This window comes from Acomys russatus, chromosome 17, assembly GCF_903995435.1.
Source record: "Acomys russatus chromosome 17, mAcoRus1.1, whole genome shotgun sequence".
NCBI classification, from domain to species: domain Eukaryota; kingdom Metazoa; phylum Chordata; class Mammalia; order Rodentia; family Muridae; genus Acomys; species Acomys russatus.
Genome location: NC_067153.1, coordinates 48,388,417 through 48,403,144, shown reverse-complemented (window position 1 = coordinate 48,403,144; position 14,728 = coordinate 48,388,417). Strand labels below are relative to the sequence as shown.

The 14,728-nt window shown below is 49.5% G+C and overlaps 1 protein-coding gene across 3 annotated transcripts in view; it reads right to left on the bottom strand.

The window, feature by feature from the left end:
* Window positions 1-1,860: 1,860 nt before the first annotated feature.
* The window catches only part of Trmu (tRNA mitochondrial 2-thiouridylase), a 17,345-nt gene continuing 4,477 nt past the window's right edge, over window positions 1,861-14,728 (bottom strand). The window contains exons 3-11 of one of the 3 annotated variants that reach the window (XM_051160157.1): window positions 13,104-13,210; window positions 9,657-9,779; window positions 7,237-7,409; window positions 6,143-6,196; window positions 6,003-6,069; window positions 4,940-5,049; window positions 3,535-3,679; window positions 3,029-3,111; window positions 1,861-2,882 (exon numbers count right to left, since the gene is read on the bottom strand). In XM_051160157.1, the coding sequence (XP_051016114.1) occupies window positions 2,730-2,882; window positions 3,029-3,111; window positions 3,535-3,679; window positions 4,940-5,049; window positions 6,003-6,069; window positions 6,143-6,196; window positions 7,237-7,409; window positions 9,657-9,779; window positions 13,104-13,210 (1,015 nt within the window). In that variant the 3' untranslated portion in view covers window positions 1,861-2,729. The remainder of the gene's footprint in view (window positions 2,883-3,028; window positions 3,112-3,534; window positions 3,680-4,939; window positions 5,050-6,002; window positions 6,070-6,142; window positions 6,197-7,236; window positions 7,410-9,656; window positions 9,780-13,103; window positions 13,211-14,728) is intronic. The other 2 variants (XM_051160158.1, XM_051160159.1) reach the window with 2 other exon arrangements.

The following is a 14,728-nucleotide window of genomic DNA, read 5'->3' as shown; positions in this document are numbered from 1 at the left end:
CAGTCCAGGGCACACAGGGAGAATTTGTCACTGCTCCTGTTCCCAAAGGATCTTAGAGTGCTCATGTTCCTGATTCAGAGAGCCGTGAGGTCTTCCACGATGTCACATTCCTCGCTGCCAATGTTCTGCTCTTTCAGACTCCAGAGCTCTCTGGATGGGCAGGGGCTCCACCCCCAAAATCTGACCAATTACATCACTTTGCCTCAAATGGCCAATTGTGCAAAGAAACAAAGCCACAGTCCCCCCTTTCAATGGTTACCAGATTCTTTTTGGAAACTCACACCAAGGACTGCTGTGACCAACCCACGGAGAGCCACCGTGCAGCCAAGCCCAAGGGATTGGGGCCCAGTTATTCAGTCATTGGCTTCAGCATTCACTGTTTGAATCAGGTGCCTAAGCACATGAGCAGTACAGCTGCCCTCAAATGGGAGATCCTAAACCAGGAAGGCGAGCGCGAGGACTTCCACACCAGGCAGCGCTCTCTGGGCTGACTGACTTGTGAGAGGGGAAAGCCTACATGACATGGTCTGAGGTCACTCACTGCCACCAGGCTGAGGGGAGGCCCCGAGTGGCCTGAGGATGACAAGGACACAAATGACCTTGCACAGGAAAGCTTCGGTCTCTGGTGAAGCACTGTGATTGCTCACAATTGGACCCCACACCACTCCAGAAGGTGGAGTTTTTAGTTTGAACACCACTGTTACCAAAACAAAACCTGTCGGTTTTAAACTGGCTTTATGGCCTAAGACTTTATTGAGTCAACACTGGAGGTTTTTTAACAGGTGTATTTATTACTGTTCGGCACTGGATGACAACACAGGTGAGACACATCTAAATAAATTAAGATTTTTGGATTTGTACCCGTGCTGTGCTGGGTGTTTACTGCCCCCACTGTCCCTGTTCTCTAAGGTGGCATGGGACGGACTGTTGAAGACAGCCCCAGGCCCAGGGAGTATCTATTTATGTGTAGGCCTGCCATGACATGGAAGGACTTGCCCAAGTTTTCCAGTTCTTCAGTCTGTTTTGTTTTGTTTTGTTTTGTTTTCAAATCAAATCTGAGAATTTAAATGTTTATTCTCCGTGTAGGGTGGTTTTTGTTTCTCTTGCAAGTCTCTATCAGTGCTTTTAACCATTGAGCTGTCTTCTCTCCAGCCCACAGGATATTAAAACAAGGAAAAAGTGTGCTTGTGTAGAGGCCAGAAAAGGGCATTCAGTGTCGTCTTGTATCACACTCCATCCATCCGAGGCAGGGTCTCCCTCAACCTGGGGTTCATGTTTGCTTTTCAGCTAAAATGGAAGCCAGCAAGCTATGTGGGTGCCAGGTCCAAGCTCCAGTCCCCACGACTACACAGCAAGCACTTTTAACCACGAGCTATGTCACTGCAGCCTCCTTTCAGTTTCATTTGCTGCATCTGGCTTTCCTCCTAGCACTGTAGTGATATCACTTTGCTGCTGCTGTGATGTCCCACTGGTCCCTGAGCTCTCTTGTTCTGCAGATACGAGTACTCAGGAAAGTTGACACTCGCTCCTTCTCCTGTCATCTACACTCTGCTATGGAGCCCATCTGGTGAGCTGCTTACATTTTAAGCGTGATTTTCAACTTTATAATCTGGTTCCTCATTGTACCTACTTCTCCGCACTCACTGTCATCTCCTAGGCACAGTGGAATGATGGTCTACCCTCTCTGGTGCTACACATATCTGTGACCTTAGGGCTCCACCCACTGTCTTTCTCTTGGCTTTGAAAACTCCAGTGGCATCTTGAGTTCTTTTGAGCCTGGGCCTGGTTCAAACCCTCATCTTAACTTCCCAGCACCCTGGTTCTGCTCCAGTCACTCCTGGCAGTGCTGCATCCTACCCCACCTCTTAGGTCCTTTATCTTGATTCCTGTCCAGAAAGTTGAGTTTCCAAGACTCAGTCCCCGGTACTGTCCCCTGTATTGTCTCATGCAACTGCCCAGTGGTGCTACCCTTGGGAAAAACTGGTAACAGAGTAGCAGGCACCCCTTTCCCTTTGGCCCACAGGTCCTGTTCCCCAAGGCATCCACCTGATGTTGCTGCACAAGGAGCCATCTTGGGCCTGAAACCCATGCATACCTCCAGCTAAAGGTCATCTTCTGGTGTGTGTTTCCTCACATAGTCTTGTGTACTTCTAGAGTGACATGTGTTTACTTCAAACCAGTGCCAACCTGGCAGGAAAACACTGGCTTCCACCTGGTGTGGGCACTGCCAAGGACAGGGTTATCTCTCACGTCAGAATCCAGACAAGGAAAGACCTAGTACAGACTACCCTGCCTTCTCTTTGGAGAGAGCTCAGGCCCCAGGAAGGCGGGTGTGAGGCTACCGCTCTCCAAATACCCGCTGTGCCACCTAGTTGGAGGCCCAGTGTAAGGAGCACAGCTGCAGCAGCCCACTCAGGCCTCCAGCAAGCCCCAGACACAGTGCTTAAACTTTTGACAGTTTTATTTGATGCTGCTCCTGCGCAGCCCTCACCCACTGCGGAGGGCCTCCTCTGGGCGCTGTGGAAGGGCAGCTGCTGCAGGGCCCTCGAGGCAGAACCAGCAGCTAGCATATTCTTCTGGTTTACTGGAGCACTAGTGTAGAAACACTCCTTCCTCAGGCTGCCCTGGCTCTGCCGCCAGCCAGACCACTGACTCCGGCAGCACCAAGCCCATCACTGACCAACCTGCTCCAGACTCTGCTCTACTACCACCTAACAGCCTGGCATTTGTCAGGATGTGGGGTGCAGGCCTGGGCTGTCACTGGAGACCTCAGAAGTCACTCTGGTTTTGTTCTTGCCCTTCTGGAGTGTGTAGGCAGACGGCCCTAAGCGCAGGATTTTCCCACTGCCCAGGCACTCCTCACCCTTGTAGAACACTGCGAACTGCAAAGAAAGGGGAGGTGGAGGTCTGTGTTGTGTGTCTCAGAAGCCAGGGCAGATTGGCCAAGCACCTGGCCAAATGAAGGCAGCAATGTTCAAGGGCCCACTCTACCTCCCACTGGGCATTCCCGCCTCACTGCCCCACTCACCTGACCTAGGGCAAGGCCCCTCACAGCCTTCACAGCCGTCACCCACACAGTGCCATCCTGATTGAGCGTCAGCACACAGGGGACTGTGGGAGAGTCATAAGATGGGGGGTGTGGGCCTGCTTTCACTGTCAACCACAGCCCCTGGGAGAATAAGCAGCCTGTGGGTGCTGGGATACCCAACATCCCTTCTTCTGAAGGATAGGATGGTGCCCAAAAGGGCTCAAAGCTGCCCTGGCTGTGGACATGACACCTCAGAATAGCTCATACTGTAACCCAACCCCTCATACCAGGACCCAACTTCCTAGCATTTCTAACAAAACAACATTCCTGTACCTTAGTTCCCTTTCTATGGCAGACACAGAACAAGGAGTTTTGAAGTACACAATATCAATGAGGGGACTTTCCGATGTGCTCAAGAAAGTACTGCAAGTGTACACAGTCTCTCTGGTTTAACTTAATCTGACCCCAGGGAATTTAGCAACAAACACCCCCTCCCACCCAATTACCTAGTGCCATCTGGTGGCGGAATCGGAAATGGCACTCCATCATCTTGTCTCTGACCAAGGCAGCAGGTGGTTCCTCAGCAATCCAGTGTACACGGTTGGTCCTGAGCAAGTCCCTGTACAGAGCTGGGTGGTCTACCCGGGGAGCCTGCAGAGCAGAACACAGCTGTTGTGATGCCTCTGAGGAGGGCAGCCCTCGGCAGGTATCACTAGTACAGCAATCCTAACAGAACATCCCTAACTAGAAAGCCAGTGCACTCAGCTGCATGTGTCAGTCCACTTGTAGAAATGCATTTCCCCAGCTTAAGGGTTTGTTCACCTTGGTTTTCAGATGAGAGGAAAGGAACAAGAAAGGAAGGATGACCACGGGGCAGTAGCAAGGTGTAAGGGTGAGATTCCCCCACACCCATCATGCTCTGAAGACTGTTTCCTAGAGATATAGGTCAAACACACAAATGGCCTCTTGAAAGGACCACGGATCCCACCAGCAACAACTGGCTGAGGAAAGCAGGGGCTGAAGGCTGCTGGTCCCCAACCACCTGTGTGCTTCCAGAATGGTGCGGCTGGCCTTGGGTGGGTAGTTTATCACACACGACTGTTTCTCAAGTTTCTGCCCCATCACCACTACTCCCTGCACCAAAGAAGCTGATGTCGCCTATGGTACCAAGTCCTGCCAGGGCAGAACCAGGAGCCCTTGAGCCAATGACTCTTCTGGCTAGTCTCCACAGGCTTATGCTGAGGGAGCTTATAGTAAAGACACCTTAATTCAAGCCTGAGGTGGCGTTTCCCGCACTGCTCTTCTGGGAGGACGTCTGTGCTGAAGTCTGTGGCCTGTGGGCCTGTGGATCCTCCAGCATCTCTGATTGCACTAGCTTGCAGCTCAGCCTGCCCCAGCAAGCTTCTCACCTTCGAACTCCTGAGAGCTGGATTCAATGAGTCTGTCAGAGTTGGGGGCTGCTGTGTATGCACACGCAGCACCTATTCCTCCACCCCCACCCAATTCATAACCCAAAGTAATTCTTGCTATTGTCAGTATTCCCAAAGCCCTCTTGGAAAACTTCTGCTCCAGAGTCTAGGGCACACCAGAATGGCTCAGGGCCCCATACGGCCGTGGGCATGGCCTGGTTCTAGTTTAACTCCCTCAGCCCACAAGGACTTCCTAGAACCCTTCCATAGAGGGTGAGCACTATGACCACCTCTTCATGAGAGGCCTTGGCAAGTTCCCCAATCTGAGCCTCAACCGCCTTTGCAAATCAGGACGGTGTTTCTAGGAATGGCTGCAATGACTGGCGCACTGCCATCATAGAACAGGCGCCTCATGGAGACCTTACGCCCGACCCAGGTATGCAGGGCAGCTCCGCTGCTCCAGGCCCTTGGACATTGGGCACAATAGACAGTGAAGGCCAACCTCACTCACCACAAGCACGTCACCCTTGGTGCCATCCTTCTCCACCACGTACCAGGGCTCTCTCAAGCCGCCGATGTTAGCTCTCTGGCCCAAAGTATACAGGAACCAACCTATGAAACAGTGTTCCAGAGGGCACATCTCAGTCCTCACAAATGGGAGGTTATGGACAGCTATACGGCATGCTGACTTGAAACTCTGATTCTCTTGGCTCGAGGCGCTTGTAGCCCTAACCACATACCTGTGTATACCCTGCCTAGGGTTCAGGATTTGAGGGACATAGCAGTGATGGTAATGAGCCTGGCACACATTCCCTCTCCTTCATCTAGTGGCTCTGACCCCCATGGTGCTACAGCTCTCAAGGTCACTCTTTTGCCTACTGAGCACACGTCTTGCATCTGTACTGTACACCCATCTCACGCATGGGCAGGACCACCTGCTCACCAGCTCTCCCACTGCAGGAACACGTGCCTTGGCAAAGGCAATGTGGCAGGACCATCTGCACCCTGAGCAGTCCAAAGCCGTGAGTCTAACTGCTGTCTGCTTGGGACCGCAGCACTATCTCCACCAAGGTCCTCTTTAAAATAACACCCAGTCCGGCTGGATCTCACCCTACTCTCAGGGAGCCCACTCCCTCCACAGGGGCCACACATGGCAGGAAAAAGTGTACCCTGTCCTTCCAGCTAGTCTCATAGATCTAGTCTAGACATGAAGTCTCAGGAGTCAGGTCCCCTCCAGCCCATACTGCCTATCCCCACACCCAGCACAGTGCAGGTCAAGGTGGTCCTGCTCTGATTATGTGAACAGCACCCATATGATCCTCAGTCACCTGGCTATGAGGTCGGCTACATTCTCTCTCCCATGGCATCTCCCGCAGTCTCCCATAGCAACACCACCATACTTTTAGGAATGTAACACATACAAGGTCCAGCTCTGAATCTAGGGGTTAACTCCAGTGTTTACAAGATACATCGTCACAGACCCACCCCGGCCTACCCCTCAAGTCCTCCATGAGATAGACAGGCGCTAGTCCTGGCCTTTGGTTCCTAAAGCTGGCAAGACTCACCTTTATGTGTTCCCAGAACTGTGTTATCCTCAATAGAAATAAACTTTCCAGGCCGAGGCTGCAAATACTGAAAGACACATTTCATTACTACTGGAGCCCAGGCCCAGAGCAGACAGCCACTCATGTCAGAGGACACTCACTTGAAGAATGAAATGCTCGAAGTTTCTTTTACCAATGAAGCAGATGCCCATGCTCTGGAACGAGAGGAAGGCCAACATGAGGTGAAGCAGGGAACAGCCAGGCTGTGGTGCAGGAGGCCCCAGAGCTCAGCACAGACACAAACAGAACTTGAGGGCCTAGAGAATGTCTTGTCTTTCCGAGTTTGGCTCCAAAGTAGATTCTACCATGCAATCAGCGCATCAGTTGTAACTGGACTGTGCTGGAAAACCCATATGAGCTATCCAGGAGAGCCATCTAGACGGCTCAGTGCTGGAGAGCCGGGGCCGGGGTCGGGGGGGGGGTGGGGGGGCCAAGGCAGGAGTAGGAAGCAGGGCCAAGCCAGCTCATGGCAGGGGGGTGGGGCTGGGGGTTTGTCAGGGAGGCAGCTGGCTGGAGCTGGCTAAGCCCTGCACAGGGGACCAAGCAGTGCAACTATTCTCAGTGTGTGTCCCTCAGTAACACAGGTCATGAGACCAGGGATCTGCTCCATATCCTGCAGTGACTCCTCCAGATCCTACCATGGAGAAATTCTGTCAACTGAGCAACAGGGAAGGGACATTCTCTTTGGCAATGTGTACTTGCTGGTAAAAGGCACAGCCATGTGTGTTCCCAAAAGACTGGTGTAAGTAGTGGCTACAGCTGAACCAACCTCTAAGCAAACCGAACTGCTGGGGCTTTTCACAGGATCCCAGCCTCCCTCCCCCCTCCACAGGGGTTAGCATCTTTTCAAGATGCAGGCGTATGACTGTCCCTCTTCAGGGAGCTCTGAGGAAGCAGAAATAAACTGTCTGCTTGTTATGGTCTCCTCAGATAAGCAGCCCTGTGCACAGATGGACCAGCATGGCTGCTTCCTGCCCACACTCACCTGGCTGACTAAGCCAACTACCATGCCTGCTGAGAAAGCAGTCCACCACAGCAGACACAAGACAAAGGAGGCCTGCTCCTCACCTGCAACTGCGCTCTGTGATTTGGCCTGATGGGGGCCTGGCCAAGGATCCACAGAGCCCAGCCCTGCCCGTGCCATGACAACATGAGTGGAAACATTCATGAGTCGATGGCACGCTGCTCACCCTACCTCTTTCTTCTGAAGCACATGATGAAGTCTATTCTCCGCAGCTATTTTCTTTACAAAATCTTTTGTTAATTCCCCGAGGGGGAAGATGGTTCTTCTCAGGGCATCTTGGGAAACCTGGCTGAGAAAGAAGGTCTGGTCTTTAAAGCTGTCAGCTGCTTGGAGAAGCTTTACGGCTGCCAAGAGTAAAGAACAAAAGTCATTGCATGAACACAGATAATGACTCTTTGCTTTTAATGCCCTTCTGTGTGAGCAGTTACCCCAGTCTGCCAAAAGCAAAACCCGTCTCAAAAGACTACGGGAAAAAATACCAGCATGGATAATGTACAGAAAACTGGCCCCTGGTTTATCCGCCAGGAACAATACGGGGAAGGTAGATTGTACACACAGAAACTTATCCCTGCTTGTAATTTTGGTTGCAAGACTTTCAAACATCAATATGAAAGGGGAAAAAAAAAAAAACAAAAACGGTCAAGTGAGAATCAGTGGTCCTAAACAAATCTAGTCACATCTAGGAGACTGAACAAGATAGTTCATCCCAGAGCTATGCTGAAGCAGTGTCAGCAGTGTGTTTGCCTAACAACTACAGGTGTGAAGTGTGCAAAGAAGCACACAAGGCCCTGGCTTTTAGCCCAGCCATAGGGTGGAGATGGCTCTGTAGAGCTTTCTTCCTTGGTAGAAGCAGCTTTTTGCTGTCTGTCCAGGCTGACACCTGTCAGCACCCCTGCTGTACTTTCTCTAACGTTCACGTAACTGTAAAGAATTCTTATTGCATGTACACAGGTGCAAGGGACGTTGGCCCTGGTGACTTTAGATTCTGGGAAAGCGGCAAGGTAAATTTCCCAGTGAGACAGTCAGCTCCACTCATGTCTGTGGGCTGGAAGGCTGTTGGGCAGATGTGCTTCTCCCACCTTTTCTCACATGGAGTACTAGAAGACACCCCATTAGTGAAATACGGAACACTCCACACACACCAGCTCACTTTTGCATGAGCACATGCATTTGAGAGTTTGACCACGTCAGTATACACGAGTGTTGAAGTTAGATGGCAGGGGTTACCCACTTTCTTTTCTTTTTTGAGATGGCCTCTCAAGGCCCAGAACTTGCCAACTAAGCTAGACTGTCTAGCCTATCTTTGCCTCCCCAGCATTGGGATTTTATGTACACACAACCCACCATCCTGGCATTTTCACAGAGGCTCTGGGGATTGAACCGAGGTCCTTGCAATTACCACCTAAGCCATTTCCCTAGCTCCACAGTTTAAATCCCACTGCCCATGTCACACACCGGCCAGCAGTAAGCATCGTGCTGGTGGCATGCTTGCAACTGCTGGCTCTCACATCCTTCTGTAATGGAGACTATTCCCCATATTTACAGCAACAACTAAGATCTGGCCCATGATGACGCAGGTGCTGAAAGGACTGAGCTGCCTCCCGTTTCTGTCCTGTCACTGGCAACTAGCTGACAATACGGCTACGTCTGTTTCAAAACAAAATTCTTTGATCTAGCGTTTGTGGGCATCTTTTTCTTGGTTCTGAGTTATTTTGTCCTGGATTCTTTTGACTGTTTCTTGAGGCTCCCAAGTGCTGAGATTACGGGTATGTGTCCCCACATCTACCTTCTGAGTTATTTTAAGACACACTGACAACCTGTGACTTTGAAACAAGAAGCTGGTAATGCTAACAAAACTGCCAGAGAGGGAGAGCTGGATGGAGCTAACTAGAGCTGGTGAATCCTACTAGAGTTTGGAGCTCAATTTGTTTCTGAGATCCGCCATCTTATTTTCTCTGCAAGGTACAGCATCATGCTCAAAAGGAAAGCAGCTGGTCATAAGGTCTGGTCCCCAACAAACTACAGCCATCCCCCGAGCCCAAGATCTCTTGTGCCTCCACTTGCATGATCCCCTTAGACTCCAACCAAAGTCACAAAACCAGCTTCGGTTTGCCTAAAAGGCACACTGAAAACCAAGACATCCTTAAACTACCACAGGCTGGTCACTCAACCCAGTGCTTGACTGTTTTAGAGAATCAGAACAAGTGTGGATAGACAAAAGTGAGCATGTCCTTGACACGAGCAAAACAGGAAGTGGCTCTCCACCTGCCTGGGACCCTGTTAAGACCGTTCCAATCATTACTCTCAAATATCTTCTGAGATATCCTTCTGAGATATCCAAAGTCCAAGTGACCAACACGCAATAACCTGGGTGACAAGCTTCTGATTCACCACCCTCAGCTCTCACCAGGACATCTCCATGCTTGACCACAGGCCCTTGGGGAAGCGACCCTGTGGCTACCTGTGCTTTGCAAATGTGAACCTAAACAAAGCAGCTAGTTGGGAGCACACAGGATTGGGTAGGGACTGTCATCCTCTGAGTGTTCCTGGACGCACAGAGATTATAGCTCTGGCCACGCACACAAACTTACGATTTCTGACTTCAAATCGATTTCTGAACAACCCCTCTGGTCTCTTAGTGTGTTTCTGCTCAAAGACTTCCTCATCCTCCAGTGAGGTCCTGGCATAGTGGCCAGTGGCAACGGCATCTGCTCCTGTAGGGTTTCAAAGCACAAGGATCCAATGTGAGATTCATACTGACTGGCAGTTGTAATGGTTAGTTTTTGAAATCTCAACACAAACTGGAATCATTTGGGAGGAGGAATCCTTAATTAAGAAAATGTCTTGAGGGGCCTAGAGAGATGGCTCAGAGGTTAAGAGCACTGCCTGCTCTTCCAGAGGTCCTGAGTTCAATTACCAGCAACCACACGGTGGCTCACAACCATCTATAGTGAGATCTGGTACCCTCTTCTGGCCTGCAGGTGTACGCAGACAGAACATTGTATACATAATAAATAAATACATCTTAAAAAAAAAAGAAAAAATGTCCTGAGCTGGGCGTGGTGGTACACGTCTTTAATCCCAGCACTTGGGAGGCAGAGGCAGGAGGATCTCTGTGAGTTCAAGGCCAGCCTGGTCTATAAAGTGAGTCCAGGACAGGCAAGGCTACACAGAGAAACCTGGTCTCAAAAAACCAAAGAAAAAAAAAAGAAAATGTCTTGAGCTGGGGACAGTGGTGCACACCTGTAATCCCAGCACTTGGGGAGGCAGAGGCAGGCAGATCTCTGTGCATTTGAGGCCAGCCTAGTCTACAAAATGAGTCTAGAACAGCCAAGGCTACACAGAGAAACCCTATCTCAAACAAAAAAAGAAAAAAAAAATGTCTCCATCAGACAGACTGACCTACATAGGAAAGCCTATGAGAGTATATTCCTCCCCTCTCTCCCTCTCTCCCTCTCTCTTTATCCCTCCCTCCCCCACACACATCAGGGTCTCCCAAATGCTAGGAGTAATGGCATGTGCCATCATACCCAGCTTGTGGCACATTTTCTTGATAAATGATTGATGCTGATGGTCCTGTGTTACATAAGAAAGCAGGCTGAGGAAGCCATGGGGAGTAGGCAGTAAGCAGAGTTCCTCTGTGGTCTCTTCATCATTTCCTGCCTTGGCTTCCCCTGATAACAGACTGTGACTGGGACATGTAAGCCAAATAAACCTTTCCTTCCTTAAGTTGCTTTTGGTCATAATTTTTATCACAGCAATGGAAGTGAACTAGGACACCAGTCTAGATAAAGAAGCACGCAGAGCAAGCCTCCTTAAAACCTGCCCAACAGTATATCGACCTTGGGCACAGAGGCCTGAGTGACAGCTCACTAAGCAGGCTCCCTTTAACTCCTAATGTGAGCTAACAGAACTTTGCATCTTATTTTTTATTTTCTTAATTTTTTTTGTTTGTTTTTTGAGACGGGTTTCTCTGGGTAGCCTTGGCTGTCCTGGACTCACTTTGTAGACCAGGCTGACCTGGAACTCACAGCAATCCGCCTGCCTCTGCCTCCCCGAGTGCTGGGACCATGCCAGGCAGAACCGTGCATTTTTAAAGAGCCTTTCCAAAGTCAGAATTGACCCACTCACTCATTCTACCTTATGTACACAAAGACTTCAGTACACAAAAACTTATCAGGGGGCTGGAGAGATGGCTCAGAGGTTAAGAGCACTGGCTGCTCTTCCAAATGTCCTGAGTTCAAGCTCCAGAAACGATACTATACTGTGGCTCACAACCATCTATAATGAAACCTGGTGCCCTCTTCTGGAGTGCAGGCATACATGCAGACAGAATGCTGTATACACAATAAATAAATAAATAAATCTTAAAAAAAAAAAAAAATTTCTCGAAGCTTTTTACAACAATAAGGAAGAATTGAAAACCAAAATATTCAATAGCAGGAGGACATGAAGTGAATTCTGATGCTGCAGCACCCGTGGGAATGGCACTTACAGCCCACTGACTATAAGAGACAATGCCTACCTCAGAGGTAAGCAGAGGAAAGTGATGTCATACTGTACCCACAACTTAATGTACAGGAGAAAACACTCAGTCTATTCCTTTGATTCTGGTATCAATCTATGGTTATAGACACGTTGCCTCCTTTCTTCAGGGTAAGTGATTTTCAGTGTATTGTTTTATGATACCCATGGACCACGCAGTATTTAATCTCTTTTGCCCAAAGGATACTACCTTTCCACTGTAACCTCAGGGGTGGGTACTGCAGGAGGCTGACCAGGAGGCACAGCAAAGCCGACTCAGACCTGAGCGCCTGGATTGCACGGCTAAGACAGGAAGCCTTGAGAGATTTAGCACTGCATGCAAGCACTCCACTGCTACCTTCAGGGACACATCACATGCTGGCACATTTTCTCACAGAACATTTCCTTAAGGACTATCCACCTACATGGCAAGGAGTGTGGGATTTTCTAAGAGACGCCTAAATTTCAGGTGTTTGACCCTGAGGTGGGTTCTAGTGCGGGCTTCAAACCCAGAACAGAATAGAGAGGCAGTGAGACGCTGCAACGGGAAACCAGGTAGGATGTGACCCAGATTACATAGCTTGGCTGGACCTCAACACAAATGCATTTAAGAGGCGAGGTGTCCTCTGAGCTCCTGGGGCCACACTCTCTAGACAGCACTGGCTCACAGTTTAAGCAGTATTCCCCTTGCCAGTGTGGTGAGATGACACTTAAGCTCTTGGGTCCTGCCCTACTGCCTCCCATCTTGTGCTCTTCTATGGCCAGGCCAGCCTGTCAGCCTGCTCATGTGCCTATCCAACCAACCAAGCTCCCTCCCTCTTTCTTTCCTTCACTCAGACAGGGTTTCACTATATGGGCCAGGAGGGCTTAGAATTTGCTGAGGCCGGACATGGTGGTACATGCCTGTAATCCCAGCACTCGGGAGGCAGAGGCAGGTAGATTGCTGTGAGTTTGAGGCCAGCCTGGTCTACAAAGTGAGTCCAGGACAGCCAAGGCTACACAGAGAAACTCTGTCTGGGGGCGGGGGGTGGAGAATTTGCTATGAGGCTTGGGCAGCCTCAAGCTCACGGCAGCCCTGCCCCTGCCTCCCCAGTACGAGGATAACAAGTGTGTGCTATAACTTTCTGCTTGGCAGACACAGCCCACGTTCCAGCTGATACAGGTGACCTGCAGGTTTCCACTCCTGCTGTTCCTGTTCTCACTGATGAGCCTCCCTGATGAGCCACGACTGCGTTCGATATGAACCCTACTTTCTGAGAGTCCTCTGCTCAGGGTACTGCCACCTTTTAGTCTTTAGGTCAAAGGTCAAACACACCTTCTCTCAGGCATGTGAAGCCAGATGCCTGCCCACGGTGGAGGCACCCTCTCCTAATGGCCATACTGAACAAGAAAGTGCTTTCTTACTCACTGAGCACCTTCCCTCTCGAAGACAAAACTGTCTCCAAGGCTCTGGCTTCTGACTATCAGAAAAGCTGTGATTTTAACAAGCAAATGAGGAAATCCCAACTCCTTACCAAGATTGTCCACAGCATAATGATAAAAGCAGCTGAACTTGATGTGTTTATTGCAGATGATGTCGGGGTTGGGAGTCCTTCCTTTCTCATACTCATTCAAAAAGTCACTGGAATAAAAGAAAAACCCTCAGAGCTAAGTGATACATTCCTTAAAACGAGTTAAGTTGCTTGCTTACTGTCAAACTTTCTCCTTATTATTCCAAAACTGTATTTTCTCCCACATGAGTGCATCTCTACTGTGTCAAGTGGCTTCTCAGAACTCACATGTTTCTTTTCTTTTCTTTTTTAAAGACTTTTTTTATTTATCATGTATAGTGTTCTGCCTGCACATACACTTGCATTACAGAAGAGGGCACTAGATCTCATTACAGATGGTTGTGAGCCATCATGTGGTTGCTGGGACTTGAACTCAGGACCTTTGGAAGAACAGCCAGTGCTCTTAACCTCTGAGCCATCTCTCCAGCCTCAGAACTCACATGTTTCAATGAGGACTGCCCCATGGGCTCAGATGTTCGAATACTTGATCCCAGTTGGTGGTGCTGTCTGGGCAGGCTTAGGAGGTGTGGTCCCGCTGGAGGAAGTGTGTCTCTAGGGTGGGTTTTGGGGTTTTGAAGGCCTTGTGACATTCCCAGGTCACTCTCTCTGCACCTGTTCCTGCTGCTATGTTTGCTGCCTGCTGCCATGATGGACTTTTGTCCCCTGGAATGAACTCTTCTTTCTGTTAGTTAGCTTGGTCACAGTGTTTTGTTACAGCAACAGAAAATACCCAAAACACTTGTAAGTGGCCTAGGCTCTGTTTGTTCTAGAACCTTGAATGACTCCAGTTCATTCTTACAATGCTCCTGGTAGGTATTAGCAATTGTTCTTAATTTAAATATAAGAAAACTGAGCCTTAGAAAAATCAAATAAATTGCCCAAGGTCTTCTAAGTGGCAAAGTTGAGACTGAACCCTCTTTAGGCTAGGGCAGCCCACAGTGAACATGCCCTGTTTCTGACATGTGCAAAGGCCCCCAGACATTGAGCATTGTCAGGTTTCACTAGAGACTATCCCTGCTATCTTTCTCTGCAAGAATAAGTGGCTAACCAAACTTCACACATCCCTGAGATAGATGAGGGGCATTCACCCCACCTACTGCTACCTCTGTTCAAGCCTTCCTTGAAGCTGCTCAGGTCCCTCTTCTTCCATGAAGCTGCCAAACCAGGCTGTACCCTGCACACTGTTCTCCCTGCTCTCAACCTAGGGACTTTCCTACAGGCTATCCACAACCATCAGCACCTTTGGTAAAAAGCCTATCACCCAACTAGACAGCCAATTCCTAAAAACCAGGCCATAGTGTACACACTTTGTATTCTCAGATGGAGCACAGTGCTTAGCATATAGGAAACCATAACACTTAGAGTGTTTGATTTGATCAAGGTTTTGCTTGCTGTTTGTTTTCAAAAGGCAAGGGCAGGACCTCACAAAACTCTTCCCACCCCAACCTCTTATCTTACTTTGCCTTCTATTGCTGTTATAAAGACCATGGCCTAAAGCAACTAGGAAGGAAAAGGTTAATTAGGCTGCTATGCCCTGATCACAGTCTATCTTTAAGGAAAGTCAGAGCAGGAACTCAAGCAGAGCAGGA